The sequence below is a fragment of the Urocitellus parryii genome, chromosome 2, assembly GCF_045843805.1.
Source record: "Urocitellus parryii isolate mUroPar1 chromosome 2, mUroPar1.hap1, whole genome shotgun sequence".
Taxonomy (NCBI): Eukaryota; Metazoa; Chordata; class Mammalia; order Rodentia; family Sciuridae; genus Urocitellus; species Urocitellus parryii.
The window spans coordinates 162,688,914-162,710,696 of record NC_135532.1 but is presented as its reverse complement, the minus strand read 5'-3'; the positions used below and the strand labels follow the sequence as shown (position 1 = coordinate 162,710,696).

Here is a 21,783-nt window from a genome sequence, read left to right as displayed (position 1 = left end):
AAGCCAGGTCAAGGGTTTTGGATGTGTGTGTTTTTTGGTTTTTGTTTTGTTCTGTTTTGTTTAAATTCACATTCAAGACCAAGATGCAAGTTATTCACCTCTGGTCTGCAATAAGGGAATGGAAGGGAAGGACAGAGGAAGTGAAGATGGAGAAGAGGATGACATCTATTCACTCAAGTGAGCACACATACTGAGAGAGAGAGAGAGAGAGAGAGAGAGAGAGAGAGAGAGAGAGAGAGAGAGGATTGATGGAGAGAACAGAGGCTTACACATCCATCCATAATACAAAGCCAGGAACATATCTCCCAGGAGATGCCTCGGATTGTTAACCAGTCTCTGTGAGGAAGCTGAAGCTGCCCAGGCTTCTGTAACTCAGGACATTAAAGTAGTCATGAGGCTCAGCATAGTCATTTTCCCTCTGCACACTGCAGAGGACAGCAGGGGTAGCTCCTGCCAGTACATAGTTTTCAGGGGACGAGGAGATGCTGGGGCTCCACTCCTGCAGTGCAGGGGGTGATCTCCTGAGGTCACTTTCCACCGAAGGGATTCTGAAAGATGTCTTCTAGAAACAAACAAATTAAAAAGTGAGTATATGGAAATGATATTCTAAAATGTCCACCTGCTAAGTGTGCATCATTGGCTGATGATGGCAAGTTTAGACTCATCTTGTCCCGAAGAAACCATCATGTTCCCTCCCCAAACAAACTGCTCCTGCCCCCACATTTTTATTCTGATTTATGGCACCAGAAACCTGGAAGCTAATGCTGAACTCGAATCATCCATAAAACCCATCCGACTTGATTCCATTTCTGCTTCTGGTCTTCTCTGCCAACTGCACTTCATACCTTCCTGACTCTGGACTCCCTCTTACTTCTAACCCAACTTCACACAGCCACCAGCAGTAATATTGTGAACATGAAAATTGGATCCATCCATACTCTTCAATAGCACCCACTGCCTACAGCCGGGGTGCTTCACCTGGCATGCACAGTTGGACTTTAGGGTGTTTGCAAATACGCTTAAATTGCATTAAAAAGTTTATTTTAGGGGGCTGGGGGTGGTGGCTCAGTGGTACAGCACTTGCCTCGCATGTGTGAGGCGCTGGGTTTGATTCTCAGCACCACATATAAACAGATAAATAAATAAAGGTCCATCTCAGCACCACATGTAAACAAATAAATGAAGGTCCATCAACAACTAATAAAACATTTTTAAAAGTTTATTTTAAGATGCATTCTTTGGGGAAGAATATCCATAATTTCAAACCTTCCCTACTGGAGACTGATTCCTCCAAAACACCTTTGTGACTTGGTCACCCCCACCTTTCCAGCTTCTTCTCCTGCCTCATATCCCAATTCTTGGGGTCTAGATGCCAGAGAGCCACCACTTATTAAGAATCTTCTTTGAGCCCCACTTGGACTAGGTCATGCATGGAACTCAGAAACCACTCTATCCTGTCTACTTTGGGATGCACTAAGAAAGGACAAGGGAAAGCTCTGTGCCTCAGCATGAATCCTGCACTGACCCTGCTTAGTCTGATTCCAGGCCATGCTTTCTCCTCAGCCAAATGGCTTCTCCTCTCACAGCTGCACAGTGCCAGACACTCTTTCTTGCCTCCCAATTTTGTGTACGCTGTGCCCACTGTGCATTCCCAGGTAGTTCTATTTATTCTCCCCAACTCAGCTCCGCAGCATGTTGTCATGAAGCCTTCTCTGACCCCCTTCATCCTGTGAGCTGGAATATGGTGTTCTCTCTTGTAACATTCAATACTGTCTCAGATTTATCTATTTATCCTTCTATCTTCTCCATGTTCCAAAATGTGAGGTCACTGAAGGAAGGGTCTGGCTCTATTCTTCTTGGCAACCTCAGAGCCCTTAACAAATGCTGGATATGTGTCTTAGGGACTGAAATGCAGATGCAGGCCCCGGGCACATACATGTATACACACACACACACACACACACACACACACTTCTACAGTCTCATATCTAAAAGAACCCGATTTTCTAAATCAAAGCAGAGTCTCATGACCAGCCAACTTCAATTGTACTTATGGGACACTAGGGCAGAACAGTGACATTTGTTTAGTAAAATCGGGGATGTGAAGTCAGCCATTACCTCCATGTGAGAGCATCATAGATGAAGGTTGTGTTAAGACAAGGAAATTGAAGACCAGCAGGCACAAGTGGATGACAAAAGAAATGCTTATTGACATCTCAGTGCAAAGTTGACACCCCCTAGGCCTTATTGAAGAGTGCTGTAATGCAGGTCACCGACCCCACCATATGTCTGAATGACAGAATCACAAAGAGCCACACAGACTTGGAAAATAACAGCAACAAATGCACACCGAATTTCCTTCTGCCCACAACCACTGCTTCCAAGGAGGGAAATACTGTCCCCAGCATCATCTAGTGTCAAGCCCAGCAGGGCACAAATATAGGCTGCGAGGCTGAGAGGGAGGGTAAAGGCTGTGTGGATGGGCACAGTGAACAAATGTCAAAAATCAGGTATGGAGGGAAGGTGGGCTAGGGTTGCAGCTCAGTGGTGGAGCATGTGCCTCCCATGCACATGTGAGGCACTGGGTTCGATCCTCAGCACCACATAAATAACATAAATAACACATAAACATAAATAAATAAAATAAAGGGAAAAAATAATGACAGATGGTGACTCACTGCAGGCCTGAAGGAGTTGGATCTAGAGACGCCATAGTCTCAGAAGCACATAGACATATCAGTGATCACTCCTTTCCAGTAGAAGTTGCTAAACCTTAACATAAATATGAAGAAGATGGTTATCAGTGTTCATGCTGTATGTAAAAGAACTACTACATCCCTTGATGCAATCCAATCCATTTTAAAAATATGAACCCTTAATTCTTTCTCAAAGAATTAATAATGACCTTTTATGCTTATGTGTTCTTGGTAAGAATGGCCACCCTTGCCTTTTAATCTTAAAACTATTTTGAGTTCCAGAAGTCCTCTGAGAAATGCAAATATTCCTGAACTGGGTCCCTCAGCTGTTCCATTTCCATTCTGTCCTCTGTGAGGGATCTATAATTATAACTGGTATAAAAAATAGGTCTGGGATTAATGCACTGATGTTGTCCTAGAGGACCAAAGGGAGCTAGAGAGATGGCAGCTGAGTCCCTCTAGGACAAACACTGGCCTCTAGGAGAATGTGAGAGTGAACACCTTGGTTGGCTGAGCCATTGCACATGATCTGGACATATATACCTTTCTTTGCTCTCACTCCCCAGGGGCACTTTTCCCAGTATCTGCTTAGCCTAAAACATTTATTCATATTAAATCCACAGACTGTAAACAGTTTGGAACACAAGGTATTATGAAGTACTGTGATAAATAAAATTTATAATAATTATAAGAACCTAATAAATAATGGTTACCAATACATTCCAGTAAAAAATGCCAAATGCCTTATTAAATGAATTGTTTGACTAAAGTTTTCCCACATCTTTATCAGGGAAAGCCATAATTATCCAGATTTTACAGATGAGGCTTAGTAGTGGCTCAGCTACTGAAGTTACTGAAGAGCTGGGACCCAAACCTAGTTCTGCCTGATTCCAAAGACTAGGACCCCAAAGAGTGCAACCTGCTGGCTGCTAGGGTCTGTAGGAAATGTCGTTGATGTAATGCTCAGATTCCTACACCTGAATGGTTCTTCCATTTCCCAGAAACTGGGAGCAATGGGCTGTGAGCTGCCTCTTCTCTGGTGAGTTGTTCTTGGCCTTTCCTGGTGAGCAGTCAGTGGTCATTGGCTGAAGCAGGTTTTCAAAAGGCCAGCTCCTTCCTTCAACGTGCAACCAACTTTGTATATAATTCTTGCTTCAGTCAAGCCTCAAGCTGAGGTCCCATTCATGCTGAGCTTTCTTTCCTTACCCTATATTGTTACCTTCACTACCCTCCATCTGAGGGCCCATCCCAGTTAATCATTCTCCCCAGTTGCTCCTGAGAAGGATGCTGCAAGGTAGCCATAGAGAGGGGACTGGGGAGGGTACACTTCCTGGTGAAGGCAATGCTGACTCCAAGACTTGTGAAGAAATGGGATGAGACCCAGATGGAAGGGGACTATGAGCTGGTGCACTAGCTCTGGTATTTGAGAAGTATGGGGTGAACAGAAATTCTTAGGACTCTGGGAGTGACTGGATCTTGATAAGGTCCTCTGATACACTGAACAGAGAAAGTGACAGGCTCAGACACATCACCAACTTCCAACCAAGTGTGGAAGTCAAAGCTCTTCCTTGGCAGCATCTAAAGAGACACTCATCTTCAGCAGCTGAAGACTAGGCCCAGGAGTTAATTGTTAAGAGTGACAGAATCTCAAAGGACTCACAGACTGGGTAATGATTTCATGCCAAAAGCAAGGTCTTAATAGGAAAGGAGGAGACTCTGAGTCCTGGGAGGTAGACCTCTGGGTAGGTACAGTGAGAGCTTTGAAACACCTGCTTCACTTGCACCACCAGGAGCTACAGAAGGGGTCCTCTTTTCCCTGATTGAATATAATCCCTGCTCAGATCTGCCTCCACCTCCACCATCAGACAGGGTAAAATGTTGGTCTACACTCATGGTGGAAGTGATGGTTCTGCTAAGGAAAGGGAAAGGTTATACAGAAAAGGACTCGGCTTCAATGTACTACTAGCAGGAACTAGGAGATTTTTGCCTGGGAGTGGATCCCAAAGGTGATGGACCTGAGGTGGGTGAGAATATGGAGACTAGATAAAGGCTAATTTGCCAATATGGGCACATATCTCATGACACAAGATTTAACATCTTCACAAGGGCCACAATGGAGATACTAACACTGCTCCAGCAGACAGTGCAAGAAGAAAACAAAATGCTCAGAAAAAGGAGAATGGTACAATGAACCTACCAAAATCAAGATGGAGGAAGCTAAAACCCCTGGGTCACATCTGACCCACTGTTGGTTTTTGTACAGTCCACAAGCAAAAAATTGTATTTACATTTTCAAGTGATTAGGGAGAGAAAAAAAGAATAAGTAATGTTTCATGACACATGAAAATTGCAGGGAATTTAAATTTTAGTGTTTATAAATAAGGGTGTATTGGAACAAAGCCATATTCATTCATTTAAATATTATCTATAGTGCTTCCACTCTACAATGGCAGAGTTGGATTTTTGCAAGAGACCATATGGCCCACAAAGCCTAATTTACTATCTGGCCTTTTACAGAGAAACTTTGCCAATTCCTGTAGTAAGTAATTTCAAAAATCCAACAGTTGATTATGTTGGATCTCCTAGGGCAGATCCAGGGAGCACTTCTTGTCCTAAGGTGGGAATGGATGTGCCAGGGAGGGCCATACTAGCATCACTGAGAAGTCCATGATCTCTCTCCTCGGCAGGCAGGGGCTGAAGTAGGAGATGCTTTGCAGAACTGGATCCCTAATAGCAATAGGATGCGGACACCCCAAAATAAGAAGGTGCAGATGGCAGCACTTTAGAAATGAACTGGGTGTGATTACTGCAGGGGGAGCCAAAGAAGCCTGTTTCAGGGGATATTAAGATGGATAACAGAGCACAGTATTCCCAGGAGAAATGTAGATGGGCAGCCAACAAGAGCATTGCTTAGATATTTAATCAAAGAACATTAAGAATACACAAGAGAAGGCTGACGTCAGTCAGCCCTGAGGAAAGTTTAGATCCCTTGCCCAGTTTCCAGCTATCTAATCAGTATTGGTATAGATAAGGTCCACTTGTCCTTGAGCTCTGGTCTCCAACCTTCTCCACCCTCTTTTGTGCCCTAAGAAAACTGTCCTACATATACTGCATAAGTGGGTTCTCTTGGCCTCCATCTTAAGTTTGGGTTCAGTCAATGTTGAACAGTAGGGAGATGGAAGAAAAGAGATTGAGGTAGTGGTTTCTATTCCCTGCATTCTCTCTGCAGGGTGGCTTTGGACTGGTTGTGACACTCAATTACTGATTACAGAATTTCTCAAGGCAGCCCTTCCATATAACTCTCTATCCAAGTTCCAGTAGTGCCCTATGATCTCCCCTAAAGTATAAGAGGTGGTTACAACACACGGCTACATCCCCCTTTATAGTTTCCTTTGTAAGTCCCCTTAATAAGTGTTTTAGTGAGCTTTTTCACTGCTGTGACTAAAAGTCCTGACAAGTACAATTTTAGAAGAGGAAAAGTTTATTTGAGGGCTCAGTGTCAGAGGTCTCAGTCCATAGACCAAGCTCCATTCCTTGGGGCTCGAGGTGAGGCAGAACATCATAGCAGAAGAGTGTGGTGGAGGGAAGTGGCTCACATAACGATCAGGAAGCAGAGAGAGCGAGACTAAGTTTAGCTCACCAAATACATACCCAAAGGCTTTCCCCCAATGACGCACCTCTTCCAGCCACACCCTACATGCTTTTGATTACCACTCAGTTAATCCCATCAGGGGATTGGCTCTCATGACCCAATCATTTCATCTCTCAGTGTTCTTGCATTGTTTCACACATAAGCTTCTGGGGAACACCTCCCATCCAAATCACAACAATAAGCGTCCTCGAACAACCCAATTTCAAACTATGTGTTCCATGTGGAAGCTTGAATAATGCATGCAAAAAATGTTTTGAATGAGGAGAGAGAGAGAGCATTGGAGACTACAGTCAACACACAGGAAAAAAGCAGAGAGGACCTGAACTAAACAGGAAGCAGTAGAAATGTCAAAAAGCAGGCTGGGAAGTAAAACACTGCAGACAGAGAACAACGGGACTTGATAGATACTGTCTTTGCACATTTTCTTATTTCTCGATCTCCATGTTGACCAAAGTTAATCTGGGTGCCTGGCATGAAAATGAACCAGCCTTGAATACTTAACAGAAAAAATGTGTTCCATTGCCTCTAAAGAGGCTTTAATCCTTCCATTCCAGAGCTGCAGAATGCTGGTGACAGCAGAGGACATCTGTTCACCAGCCACCATAGCAGCTCCCTTCCCAGCTTGCAGATCAATGTCGTCTTTCCTCCTCTCCCACTAGCCTATCACTCCTCTCGTTCTCACTTTCCCTTAGAGGTTTCATTTCCTGACCATGTCAGTTGTGACACCTGTGACATAAATGAAAATACTATGGATTGTGGGCTTCCTTGTTAGTACCAGGCACATCTCAGCCCCCACTGGGTCCCCCACAGTCTGGTTGACCAGCTCTGGTGAATGATTAAATATACATGGCATCATCCCTGTGAACCAGGCAGATCAGTAACCTCAAAGCTTGTCTTATAACCACAAAGAGAGGGTTTGAATTGTGACACAATAGAGATTTTTGCAAACAAATTAATGTACCAAGAAATCAACTGTAGTATAAAGCCTCCTGTAATTTACACAGGGAAATCACCATGGTATGGGCTTTTCCTACCTTTGAAGAATCTTTAGTTCCTAAAGGACCAAATTAGCAAGGTCCCTACAGGTGCCTATGAACTGTTGGACCTGTGACTAGGGAAGACCTGGGCAATTGGTACCTCTCTGAGGATGCATGACTTTGGCTCTGCCACCAAAATATCTTTCTGCATCCTCATTTCAATCTCTTCTTGGTCAGGTAAGATTAGGGTGAGGAGTCCTGGGCTCTCATCATTTATGAATCAGGTTGAAGACAACATATGTCAAATAGAACATGTAATTTTTTATATTATACCCTTGATATTGGTGGTAGATTGAGAAAAACAGAGTAGGTTTATGAAAACTGACAGAATTTAAGATGTTAAATATTAAGCTAAAAGTCCAAGATGAGTCCCTGATAACAGATATTAATATGCAGGAAAAAGTGTAATCTCATCAGTAGCATTAATAACAGTAGAAAAACATATACAATGAGGTCAAGGCAAGGATATAAAATTAAGACTGTTTAAAATGCAAAATACCTGGAGGTCTAAGCTAGAGAATATTATAATGATACTTTCTTATTAAGCAATTCTTATTTATGTAATTCATCCAAAATCTGAGACCTGGGGAGAAAATCAAGTGTGTAGTCTTCAAAAGATCAACATGAGTAAAAGCAAAATAAAACAAAATTTCAACTAGAAGTTAAATTAGAAAAAAAGAGAAAAATTAGAGGGTGGTTCTTTTCTCGGGGGTGGGGGGAGAGAGAGAGAGAGAGAGAGAGAGAGAGAGAGAGAGAGAGAGTAAAAGAGAGTAAGAACTCACAACAGGAAAGCAAAATGGAACTAGAGACTAAGGACACAAAGTTTGACCAAATTCCTCTCTCACTGGGATTAGCGAAGACCTAGTCAGATGGAGGGAAAGTGACTGGTTAGGAATTAGGAACTGAGGGGCTGCTGTGACTCCTGTGAGGATCTTGGCCCCAAACACCCCAAGGTATAGCAAAGGTGAGCCAGCTGAATCTGCCTGCTTGTAGGAGTCAAGTTTCAAATGCAAATGTGAAACATGACATCCTAAAGAGGAGTTCTGCCTCTGGTGGACCTTGGTTGACTGTGTTGCTTTGAACCAAACCTTCTCCTGAGAAAAACTAGAAAAGATCAACGAAATATTAGAAACATCTACTTGAAGAAATTAGAGATCTGAAAAATCAATGAGGAATCTAGGGGTGAAAGAAGAAACCCAGAGAGACAGATGGTGAGAATGTGGGGACATTTTCCCCTGGAGAGAATTGTCTGAAAGTTATAGCTGAGAGGCAGATAAGCTGCAGAGAGCTTCTGACAAGAGGGACAAAAGTTGGGTTCAGAAACCTCCTTGGAAGGGAGGACTTTGGAAAATATTATGGGTTTTTAAGTGGATCCCAAAGGACCAAGAGCAAGGGAGTAGCCGAAATTGAAATCCAGCACAAAAGCCCCTCAACACTGATTTAATTAGGGTGACCCGGGATTGTTAGTGCCTCTAGACCTGCCACCCACCAGGTACAAAGGGAATAGTCTCTGGAGGAAGATGATATTACCAGAGCCTCGAATTATTGCTATCGTTTTTCATGTAGAATTCACCACCCTTAATGAAAAGTACTAGTTAAGAAGATAAGTTATGACCCATAAACAAGTAAAAATAGGCAATAGAAAAAGACTCAAGGAGGATCCAATTAATAAAATGATCAGGCACAGCTTCAAAATAATTGATTAATATTTTCAAATAATTTAAAAGACAAGATTGGGAATTTTGACAGACTATGAACTATTTAAACAAAGAATAGATACATCAGAAGAGATACTTAGGAACCTGGAAGGTATGTCAGAAGAAAACATCTACTATAAAATATAATGAGACAAATGGATGGAAAATACAAAAAAAAGAGACCCAGAGTTGTGTAGGAGAAAAGTGAAAATGTCTAAAAATTAGAGCTCCAGAAGCAGAAGAAAGCAAGATTGGAGAAGTAAGATATGAAGAACTAATGGCCAGGATTGACCTAAAACTGACAAAAACCATCGAAACACAGATTGAAAAGGCACTCCACCCCAGCTCCAAACAATAAATACAAAGATGACTACACCTAATTATATCACTGTACAATTGCTGAAGAAAAACAAGGGAAATTTAAAAGAACCAAAAGGAAAGAAAAAAAAAGACATTTTCAAAGTAGCAAAAACAAGACCTGGTTTCTCAACAAAAATATAGGAAGCTAGACAATGGAATAACATTTTCCATGTCCTGAAAGAAAATAATCTCCAACATGGAATTCTATACCTGGCAAAACAAATGTATTATTTTTACATTGGGGGGGGAATATTTTTAGACAAACAAAACCAAAATAATTCCTCACCCACAGACCTGCAGTAAAGGAAATACTGCAGGACTTACTTCAGGCACAAGGAAAATGATCCTAGTTACAACACAGGACATACAGGACAGAGTAAAGAGCAACAGAAAGGGTGGGTCTAAATGAATATCGACTCATAAAACAATAAAACCCATTTCTTTGGGGATTTAAAATGTAGACAAAACTGCAGGGTGTGGTGACATATACCTATAATCACAGCGACTCCAGAGGCTGAGGCAAGAGGATCACAAGTTCAAAGCCAGAATCAGCAACTGTCTCAAAATTAAACATTTTTTTTTTAAAAGGGTTGGGGATATGACTGAATGGTTAAGCAACCCTGCATTCAATCCTCAATACGAAAAAAAAGAAAAGTACAGAGAATTTAAAGGCATAGTAATAACAGCAATAAGTTGGAAAAGGAGGGAGATAAAAAGAGTTAACATGCTCTAAGATTCTTGTATAACCTAGGAGATGATAAAAGCACTAATTTATTAGTACTAATAGAGATATTAATTAGTCAGGGGTACATAGCTAACAAATAGGGGTTTTTTTCCACTATTTCAACTTTTTTCTTTTTTAAATTAAATTTTTTTATTCTAATTTGTTATACATGATGGCAGAATGCAATTCATTTCATATTACACATATAGAGCACAATTTTTCAAGTCCCATTGATCTTGCCATGCATCTGTGGTCCCCAGATTTTTAGTGTTCATTTCCCATTCTACAGAAGTGCTGGGCTACTCAGCCCCAGCTAAGAGTTGTGAAAATTAAATGAGCTACTATAAAGAAAGCCCTAGCACACAGTAGACATCCTCTAAGATGCATGAAACTTAGAGTAGATGAACTCCCAGAGTAGTGGCTTAAGGGTCAGGCAGGAACCAGCAACTACAGACAGCAAGACAGGTAGGATTCAGGTTCAACCTTCCAGGAGCTTCTAGCCTGGAAGAGGGACAAGGGAAGAACCTAAATGCATTCAAAGGCAGAACAATGCCAAGAAAAAGGTACAAGGAGCAACAGGGGAGGTCACATCTGGCTCTCTCTCTCTCTCTCTCTCTCTGGACAGAAAGGACACTGAAAGCACCAGGTAGTAGGGACAGAGATGTTCTTGACTGAAGTGTGTAGCCACAGTCATTACCTTTTTAGCCAATGCCACCATCCCGATGACTGCTATGCAGATGACCCCCAGCACTGCAAGCAATGGGACCTGGAACCCGACGCTGCTGCGCTCTAGAGGGAGGACAAAATAGAGGTGAGTGGCAGAGACCCAAAGCGAAGCTGCCTTCCCAGGGAAACCTCAGCTTCAGGGCCCAGGGACACACAAGTGCCTTTCTCCAATCACAGGCCTGGAGTCTTTAAGTCCAACTCTTTGGACAGCAAAGAGTCCACCTGGACTATCAGGAAATCAATGACTCATCTCCAAGTATTGTCATGCCTCCTGTGTTTGAACCAGAGCAAATTCTTCTTAGCACTCCTTTCCTCTATCCCACAAGATCATTTTCAGTAATCATGAAATGAAAGAAATAATACCATCAGAAGAAAATCCAAAAAGTGAGCAATTTCTTGCATTACACTTCATATACATAACCATTTCATTAACATCAGCTTAATTAGAAATGCAATAAACTAATATCAAATTACGAAAAGAAAAGCCATGTGACTTTTCTCCTTAACCCTTATTTCCAGCTCAGCTGTGAAACTCTGGAGGGAGGAAGGCTCTGGAGCCTTATCTTTTGCTGTTTTACCAGCACCTGACACATAATAGATATGAAATATTTGTAGCATGAATGAGAGTATGAACAAGCGAATCTCTTTAAGACATAAGATATAATGGAAAGAAAAAAGAGGCAAGAGGGGAGTTTTGAAGACATGAGTGATATTTGATTTAAGGAGAATATGAGAGAACCCAAACAGTTGTCCTGATGCATGCTGTGCTATGGGTAGAAGAGTTTCCAGGCCACTTCAACCCTCTTCTACCTCCACCCCAGGGCCTTAGGCAGGACCCAAGAGTCCAGGGCAGACTTGGAAAACAAGGGTCTAGCAGAGGCCTGGCCTTGCTAGCTTCTAAGGTCTGAAATTGCTAGAATGGCTGTTAAGTTCTCCGATACCCTAGGACAAGGACAGTATCTGTCCAAAAGCCAAATGCCATGCTCCTCCTACTCTGAGGACTCAGTCTCCATAGGCCAAGCCGGGCATCACTGACCACAGCAATGAAGTTCACTCAGTGGGAAAGAAGGCAGGTAGGAACTAGATAGCAGACACCCTGAAGGAGTCAGGGTGGGCTGCAGAGGGCTACCCACAGAGTCCAGACAGGACCTGTGCTCATAACTGAGGTCAGAGCCAGCCTGGGGGACAGGATTGAGATTGGATTCTCTTCCAGCTTGATGATAGAAACAGAAGGTTAATACCATGGCCACGTTTAAGGGGAGGGTATGATAATGAATTTGTTTGGGTTTAGAGATATAATTAGGACCTGAAAGTATTTTGGATATTAAGAATATCAACTTCATTGGAAACTTCTGTCTGAAGTTAAAACTCCAATTTTTCCATTCACAGTCATATTCAATGAACAAAGACTTCAAGGTCTTTGGAACAGAAGCAGCCATAGAGCAAGCACCAGAACATGCAGCTGGAGCAGGGGTGGATTCTGCAAAAGGATACTTAAGACTTGTGCTTAGTATCAGGGAGCAAGCACCAGAACATGCAGCTAGGGAAGGGGTGGATTCTGCAAAAGGATACTTAAGACTTGTGCTTAGTATCAGGTGAGCTGTAGGGTTAGTTCTAGCTTTAAGGTTAGAAATAGCTTACATATGGTAGTTACCAGAAACTTGGACTAAGGTTTGAGATTAGGGTCAGAAAAAAGTTAAGGTTTGGAGTTAGTGCGAGTAATTATAAAGGTCTTGCACTCCGGATAAGCAACTAAGCCCTTGAGAAACAGGAGGAAAACTACATGTGATCAGTGGTGGCCCTGAGGTCTGCCAGGGCAAAAAGAGTGGAAATGTGTGGCCCTTGGGCAGGAGTGGATCAGGGGTCCAATAGAATGTCTTCTGAATGCTCCTCCCCAGGAGGCCCATGAGATACAGGGAAGACACTTGCCCCTTCATTTCTCCATTTTCCCATGGAGAATAGCTGTGCCGCTGTGGCCAGGGACAAGTATGCTTGTTAGGAGCATGATTCCCTGGACATGTTTTAGCCACGAGCAAACATAATATAGTTCCCCCGTGGGCTCCAGTTCCTGGGGCCTCCATGCCATGGGGGTAGGAGGTGATCTGTGTGGATCCCACCCTATCCCCAGTCCTGCAGTAGCTGATGGGCCCTTGGGCATATGACAAAAGCCCCAAATGGTAAAGACCATCAGGTGGTTATGCTTGCTGGTCCTCTGCTCTGTTATTGTCTAGATCTCCTCTAACCACAAGGCAATAAATAGTATAATAACAAGTGTTTATTAAGTTAAGCTTATTATGTGCTCAGCACTGTTACAAGACCTGATTCATAACAGCTCATGAGATTGTTCACCACATTTTATGAATGAGAAAACTGAGAGAAAGCTAAATAATTTACCCATTCCAATATCAAACCCCAGTAATGTGATTCCGGAACCTAGGCACTTAACTACTCATGGCATTTGGCCTCGGTTGGGACCAGCCAAGAAGTGACATTTGAAAGGAAACTTTAAGGTAAACTTTCATTTTCCCAATATACACATACTTTGAAAACTCATGAAAATTAATTCCCAACATAATTGATGTCAGAAAGTAGACATCCTGAGTTTGGGGATCCATGGAAGTAGAACACCTGTGTTAACATCAGCTCTACCACTCTGTGCAACTAGATACAAGCCTAAGTTTTCACCTTCATCAAACAGTCAAATAAGAATCACATTCACAGTCAACACTTACATGGTGCTTATCATGATCCAGGCACTGATGTAAGGATATTTTCTTGCAGTAGGTAATCCAATCCCACATTAGCACCTCATAAGGTCTTACATACATCCTTATTGCACAGATGAAAAAAAAAAAAAAAAAAAAACGATGCTCAGAGGAGCTGAGTAATCTTGTCTGAGGTCAACAGCAAAGAAGAATTTGAATCCAGGCTGTCTGGTGTCAGAGTTTGAGCTCTGAACCACTCCCTATACTATCTCTCAGATAGGATAATAATCCTTTCCAACTTTAGGAGAAATGGTTTAAGCATCCAAGTGGGTAAGGACTGAAGGAATTTTGGAAACTCTGAAATGCAAAACCAATGCCAATTATCATACATTAACTAGCTCTGATCTTTATAAACTTAAGGGCTAATTATAATGTGCATGATTGACACTAAATCAATAAATGAGCATACGACCTTACCAATCGGTCTTCCTTGTAATATAGATAAGCTGAGCCACTCTAGAGCAGTGGCTCTCAGTCCTAGCTGCAAATTGAATCACCAGGATGCTTAGGGATCACATCACATCCTTGTTTGCCCCTAGAGATTCTGATTTCATTGGTCTGTGTGAGGGCCCTGGTATCAGAATGCTTTAAAAACTCCACAAGTGATTCAAATGTGCTCCAGGACTGAGCTTTGCTCCCCAGACTGTGTCAGGATGGCATTTTCTATGCTGCTCCTGAGGAAATACCTGAGCTTCCTAGGACCTCCAGGAAGATGCTCCCCTTGTAAATCCCATCAGGGTAGGTGTGATAGATGCAGAAGTACTCCCCCGTGTCATTCATGGTCAGTGACCGGAAAGTGAGGCCAAAGTGAGGGCCCGGGGCCACCCGCTCACGGAAGGCCGGGTTGATGTACCACCCATATTCAGTATGACAAATGGCTAGAAGTTGGTCCCGCTGTTCCCAGTTGACTTGGGTCACTTCAGTCATGGTGAAGGAGAGATGACACTGTAAGATGACCGAGCCACCTTCCTCTGCAGAAATGTTCCCCTTCATCATTATTGTGCCTGTCGTAACTTTTAGGAAAGAGAAAAGGGGCACACGTAAGTTCCAGGTCACCCGTGGGCCTATAACCTCCCTATAGAAATTCCAAGGGGGCCAGAATTGGTTTTAGGAATGATCATTTCTCCAGTCCATCCTGTCCCTCCTCTAAACAGACCACTATTGTTTCTGTTTTCATTTCGAGAGGCATTCCTCTTCCTCACTGTCAATTAAGTCTCCCAGTCCCAGCCCTGGGTTCCTTCTGGTCCTCTTGCCCTTTTTCATACACCTCCATTCTGTCCAGCCTGGCTCCTTTCCTCCATCACCTCTACTTCCAGAGCTTTCTTCTGTCTCACCCCCCCCCCCCGCCCCCACTCACTTAGCACCTTGTCAAATCTGCATTTCCTCCCCTGCATCCCTGAGGACTGCAGCCCAGAGACACCTCCCTTGTCCTTTCACACTCACTGCCCCGGTTGTATAATTAGCACTTTATTAAGGGCCTGGCTGAGGCTGTGAGACCTAGCACTTCGCCCTCTCAGGACATTCTGCCGTCTAGCCTCATGACCAGCTCTTTGATTATTTTCACATCCTTATTTTGTCTCCCCCAGAGACAGCACCACATCCTTGACTTTTCTGTGTACTCCAGCAGCCTGCTCCCGTGCTGGGTTCCTTTGAAGCAAAGCCTGGCTATATCGTTGATGGACATTTGGGGGATCTGGAAAATCCTTTGGGGAAGCCAAGAAATTCAGGGGAAAGGAGGCTTAGCCAGAAACTCTGCTTCTCCCAACCAAAACTATTCTCTCCAATGCTCACCACCCCCAGCATCCCGGGGCACCTCTCCAGCCTTAAAAGGTTCAGAAAGCAACATTAATTTGTTGGCACCACAGTTTTTTAAAAATATTTCTGTCCCCCCCTTCTCAGAAATATTTGTCTAAGGTTTTTGGTCTATAAGAAATCAATTTAACAAAAAATTACATCTGTAATGGTCGATACTTCTGGAATCTATGAGGAAGACATTATTGATCCATAGGAAACTACTACCAACAACCTGGAAGATTCCTCAAAAATAGAAAAGAATCAGGAGAGAGCTTCTAAAAGCAAATTGCTTATTCTTCCTTTTTGCCCTCCTTCTTACCCCCCTCTCCTTCTCCTGCCTCCGTTCTAATGCTGGCTGGTTGCAATCCCCCACCCTGAAGATCCACAGCCCTGAGGCTCGGCCATCCAATACAGGTGCATCTCATTCTCAAAGGTCTTTTCTCACTCGAGGGTACACAGGACTCTGAGAACCATGTTTTCTTGCTTCAAACTGGTGGCAAGCACCAGTTCCCTGAAGAGTGCCCTGGTCTCTAGGTCAAGCTCAACTTTGCTCTTTCCTCCTCCCCAGTTCAATAGCTTTCCAGGCCTTACCTGAGGCGAGGAGGAGAGCCTGCCTCAGGCCCTGGGCCCAGATCAGGAGCAGGCACCAGTGCATGCTTCTGCCCAGGGGGCCTACAGGAAGCAGATGTGTCCTCTTCTGTGACTGAAACTGGCCGACTGCAGATGGCAAGATGAAACCGAGCCTGTGAGGAAAGAGGGTCTCGGAAAAACTGAGCTCACAAAAGCAATGTCAGAAACAGATAAGCTCACAATCTACATAGGGTGAGCCACAAGAAAGACCGTGAAGGAAACACATTGAAAAGTAAACAAAAATGTGGTTAGAGGTATACTAGTCTTTGGTGACTGTTAGTCAACTGATTACTTTAAATTCTGCCTTAATGCAGTTTTTAAAAATCAAACTTTAGTATCTAAAGAGTTCAAGGGCACCAGAGCAGTACCTAAGATTCTGGAGAACCTGTTACTGATCCAGAACACCTCACTAGGCTCCCTTGACTTCGCCCTGCTGAAGAGTCTGCAACCTAATGAAAACTTGTAAGTGTGGGTACTTACAGGTCAGACACCGTCTGGGACAAGGGTCCAACAGAGCAATTCTCCCTTGAATGACGTGTTCTCCTCAAATCTTATCCCTTCGGTCTTGTGTACCTGAATTGATACTTGTTGAACTTTGGATCAGTTCCTCGGATGCAGTAGACTCAGGAGACGCTACAAGAGCAAGTTCTCCTGTCCACAGTGACCCTGTGAATGTCTGAAGTATGGAGAAGAGTGAGTCCTGCTGATCTAACTCTGGGAAAGCATTGGTTGACGCTTTTCTGGAGCTCCTGGCTCATCACTAGGTCTTGCTGTTGACTAGCCCTTCCTTCTTCTCTCCTTCTCTGTCTTCCCCTCCCTTCATTCATTTAAAAGTCCCTGAGTGCCTGCAAAGTACCAGACTCAGAGGCTCTGAAGATACCAAGGTGAGAAATTATGGTCTTACAAAGCTTCTTCTCTGGTGAAACCACTTGAGAGAAGAGATGGAGGACCATATTCATGGGCTTCCTAGACTCTCAGCACAGCTATCCTGGGCATGCTCCCTGGTAGATATCCCCCAAATCTGCATCTCTTCCAGGGGAAACATCCAAAGCCTAGTCCTGTCTCCTTCATTCCAGCCACATTCAGTCTCCAGTCCTCCTTCTCCCCTGCAGGGGACTCAGACCAGCTTCTTCCCCTCCCTGGGTTCTTTCCATTCCTCACTCTATACATGACCGTCGCAGCCCCCTTCAGACCCTTATACAATGTACACCTTACCAGCTTCTCTCTGCCCACCCAAACTCGACCTGTCCTTTAAGGTTCACATCAGGAGACATCTCCACTACCTTTCAACAGCCACAATGCCATCAGTTGAAGAAGTGATAAAGCCAAACTTGTGTCCAAGGGGAAGTGCTGGGTTGAACAGGAGGCATTTTGTCCAAATCAATTGCCAGAGCAGAGGTACCAGAGGTGGGAGAGCCACGATCAGCTAGTGGGAACACAGCACAAAGGTAGATACTCAGATTCACAGCCCAAGTTTCTATAGTGGAGCAGGTGAGGTCCAAAAAGGTGGGTTTATCTTACACAATGAGAAATCCAAAGAAACCTAGAGTTGCTTTATTAAAAAAAAAAAAAGTTTAAAGAAATTTCCTATTTATTTCTAAGCAACTAGTTCACATAGGGATATGGTCATGTCCATTTTGATCCATTGTGCTCTTCCTTCAAGGGTGACAGTGAACAGAGTATGGAGTAATACCGGGGACCAAAGTCATCCTGGTTTGGTGATCTTGGGAAAATTATTCAGCCACTCCACCCCTGTTTCCTCATCTGCATATAAGAATAACAATACTTCCCTCAGAGGGTTGTTATAAGGATTCAACAAATGAATGTCCCGTAAGGTGCCTTGAAAATGATATTGAGGATAATCAGAGGAAGATAACCTTTTTCTATCTAGTGTATTTCACCATGAGTAAAACCCCAGTCTCCAGACTCCAAAGCCAGGGTTCTGCAGCATCTTCTCATTCCTATGGATCTGAGATAAAAAGAAGATGATACGATGTTTCTGCAGGGAAGGAGTCACTGCGGCAGTCAGACCTTGAGGCTGCCCTGGTGGAAAGTAAAGAGCAGAAGCATCTCTTCATGGAGACCTCTGCAGGGCCCTCTGTGAAACCCCTACAGGGACTCCAGGTGGGGAGCTGGCGGATCCATCCGCCCAGCCAGAGTGAGAAGCACAGCTCTGAGAAGTGGCCTGGCAGAGAGCACCTAAGACCCACCATCCCGTGCTTTGGGACCAGTCAGCAGCCCCTGCAACACAACAGAAACCTCTGAGGCCAGCGAGGTGCTGACTCATATTTCCTTTGGAGGTTATGGGCTGGACAGGCCTGGTGAGCCTTGGTGCAGCTGGGTGGGTGTAGGTATTAGAGAGCAGATTTCATATTGCCTAGAAAGGGGAAGGGGTGCACACCTAGCATGTAAAACACTCTCCAGGACACCCTTCCATAGCTCAGCCTGCTGAGAGCCCCCCAAGACCCCCCAGCCAACTCCTCAAGCCAAGTCCTGACAACATGTGGCTGGCAGGGACCACAGTTCTGAGAAAAGAGGGCTGAGTGGTCATACTTTCCACAAGGCCTGTGAAAAACTGGGGGCAACTCGGTGTCCTCTCATGAGACAAACCAATTTCTCAGAGTTTGTGTGCTCCAGCCTCTCCAGACCTCTCTTTGGCTTGGAAGTAGGGGCAGGAGCTCCAGGGCTCCCACGCTCTCCACTTCATCCCGTCCAAGCCTCTAACAGAGAATGGACATCCTGCAACTGCTGGGGGAAGTGACTTTCTCATCCCATACTCCCACCCCCCTCCACAGACCAGTGCTTCCTGATGGTTGCTGTGTTTGTGGTAGAGAGCAGCAAGAAAGAGGGCTGAGGGAATATGGGGGACAGGAAGCAGTGGGAACGGGGAGGACAAGACCACTCTAGGCACCAGGAAGAGCAAAGCCACTCTTGTTACCTTGCCCTGATCTTGTACAGCCCAGGTGCCTTAGCTGAACTTTTAAACTAGCCGAATCTTGCTTAACATTAAGGACAGGATGCCTGAAGGCCACAAGTTCTTCAGGTAAACCGGCTAAAACTGGTCAGATCTAAGATGGCTGCCAGAGTGACACAGACGACCTCTGACTTCATTATAAGAAGATATTCCTCCCCTATCCATCATCCTTATTTCTGCTACCCTATGTCTAATAACCTCCTGACCCCCCAAGGGTAGGAAGTTCATTTTTAAGTTTATCTTCCAGTTCTTCTGTGTTGGCCAAGAATAAAAAGTCTCCACTGCTCAATTGGAACTTAATTTTGAGTCCAAGAAGGAAAAAGGACCCAGCCTTTGGGGTCAAATTTGGTCATCCCATGTCCTCTGACCCCTACCTGCCTCATAGCCTTGCAGAGTCACCTCACAGGAGAGAGAGAACTCAGCAATGGGATAGTCGTTCCAAAGCTACAGAGAAAGCTGTCTCAGTAAACCAAAGATTGAACCCATAAGGAATGCCTATGATCTGAGGTGTAGTAATAAGTCTGTGAGCCGCAGGGCTTATGGACGACAGAGCTTCAGTGAACAAGTGAGGAGAATTTGGGGTCGGATCTCTGACTTTTGTTTGTTCAAGTTCCCTTGGATGATATGACTCTGAGGACCCCATCCAACCCAAAAGGCTGCCAAGAAGTTCAGTGGACTCTGGAAGATTTTCTTTGCCTTTCCAGCTGTGAAAACACGACAGAGTCCTCCAAGATAGGCTGGAAGGTAGAGTCAGATGAAAACTCTCTGGGAAAAAAGCAGCTGATCCTGCCTCCTCTTAGACCTCCCACCCACCAACATTGTTTCCATCCTTTGCCTCCATCCTAGGTGGGATTACACTATTGTATAATTGGAAAATTTATTTAATGACACTTGGTAAGGCAGATTTTATTCATCATGATGGGTACAGGCACCAAGGCAATGGGATTTTGCAGTGGAGGAAAGAGATCGAGCTCAAATCTCAATATAGCATGGGCAAGTGGGAATTTATAACCATGGAGCTGGTTGGCACTTGGTGCATTAAAAATTACTAAGAGGAAACATCAGGGATAGAGAACTCCAAATAAACCAACCTAATGGGATTCTTGCTGAAGACAGGCCAGGATGACCAGACATCACCTGAGAAATAGTGAATGTTAGGACCTGATCAGAGGAGAAGCATGATCAGATACAGCAGGTCAGGGACTTCTTGCTCAACTGATTTAGCAGGACTTCTCATAAAAAGTGGATTTTACAAGAAGTACACAGATGGGCCTAGAAGTTCAGAGCCTGACTAAATTTGGTCAAGTGAAGAATATTTGTTACTGTCGACTCTTTATATTATCAACACAAACCCTGCCCCAATATGCCTTGGGAAAGGTATTCTCTACCCTTGAAAGCTTAATTTCTACTTTCTGACACCTGCAGCCCTCAGTCATTTAGGACAATGAGGACTAAGACAGAAGTACAAGTGAGCATATCATTCCAATAATCCCTAGATCATCAAGAGAAAGACTGCCAGGCCTAGATGATTTCACACGGGGACTACGGACTACAGCAAACATTTGAAGAGCAGATCTTTTCAATGTTGCTTAAAATACACAGACAACATAATGGAAAACTTCCTAATTAGTTCTATGAAGTAAATTGAAAATTGATGTAATGCCCACAAAAAAAGAAAATTGATGTAAAAATGATAAAGATTGTATACAATAAAAGAAAAACAGATCCCAATCTTGCTTCCAAATTACTGAGAAAAATTCTAAATAAAATATCATCACACGGACTCCAGTAGCATATTAAAATATATATATAATGACCAGGTAGTGTCTACTCCAGAATGGCAAGAATGCTTCAAAGCTAGGAAATCCATTAATAGTAAAAAATAGATCTATATTTTAAAAAGGATGTGGTCATTTCCTTTGATTCTGATAAGAAATCTGACAAGAGTCAATAACCGTGACTGAATTTTTTAAAAAAAAAACAGTAAGAATCAAAAAATTATTTCTCTACATAATTACTCACACACACACACACACACACTCACACACACACACACACACACACACACACACACAGTGAGTTAATCCCAAATCTAATATCTCTTTTAATGGCAAAGCACTAGAGTTATTCCCACAAAAGCCAAAAATAAAAGATTTACTGGATTCAATTCAATTAAGTTAGAGAAGCAGTTAAAAGAATAAGAATCATCTTTTTATAAGAATTTATAAGGGCTTAAAACTATCACTTATGGGTGTATATATGTTTATATATATATATATATATATATATATATATATCTCAAAAAAAGTCCATAGTAAAAATAGTATTAACAATAAAAGAATTTTGTGAATTGGCAGGATATAAAATTAATACAAATAAATAATCCTTCTATATGTAATCTCCAACCAGTTAGAATTGTTTTAGAATAAAGCCCCTATATATAATAGCAGCAAAAAAACCCACAAAACAAGAATAAATTTATTTAACAAGGAATATGCAAAAGTCACGTGAAAAAATTCTAAAGAATCTGCTATCCAAATATATACAAATATATATTTTTAAACATAATCTACAAATATTAAAAGAAAATGAATAAATTCCTTTAAAACCTGAAAGTAATTTTTTAACTGTGAATCAAAATCTAGAAGAATCTATAAATAAAATTTGGTGATGAATAAAGTTTTTTTTTTTAAAGGGCTTTTGCACAGAAGACAAGTGAAAAACTAAG

At 43.0% G+C, this 21,783-nt stretch overlaps 1 protein-coding gene across 1 annotated transcript; it reads right to left on the bottom strand.

Moving 5' to 3' along the window:
* Positions 1–325: 325 nt before the first annotated feature.
* Tigit (T cell immunoreceptor with Ig and ITIM domains) lies at positions 326–16,106 on the bottom strand. Its single transcript, XM_026393770.2, has 4 exons — positions 16,043–16,106; positions 14,327–14,670; positions 10,864–10,953; positions 326–562 (listed from the first exon to the last, which is right to left on the bottom strand). The coding sequence occupies exons 1-4, from the start codon at positions 16,104–16,106 to the stop codon at positions 326–328; spliced, it is 735 nt and encodes a 244-aa protein (XP_026249555.1).
* Between the last annotated feature and the right edge of the window lie 5,677 nt (positions 16,107–21,783).

Coding starts and splice junctions, on each gene's coding strand:
- Tigit (XM_026393770.2), bottom strand. CDS start 16,106: ATGCACTGGTGCCTGCTCCTGATCTGGGCCCAGGGCCTGAGGCAGGCT. Junction 14,671..16,042: donor GGCTCTCCTCCTCGCCTCAG/GTAAGGCCTGGA, acceptor CTTTCCTAAAAG/TTACGACAGGCACAATAATG. Junction 10,954..14,326: donor CAGGTATTTCCTCAGGAGCA/GCATAGAAAATG, acceptor CTCCCTCTAGAG/CGCAGCAGCGTCGGGTTCCA.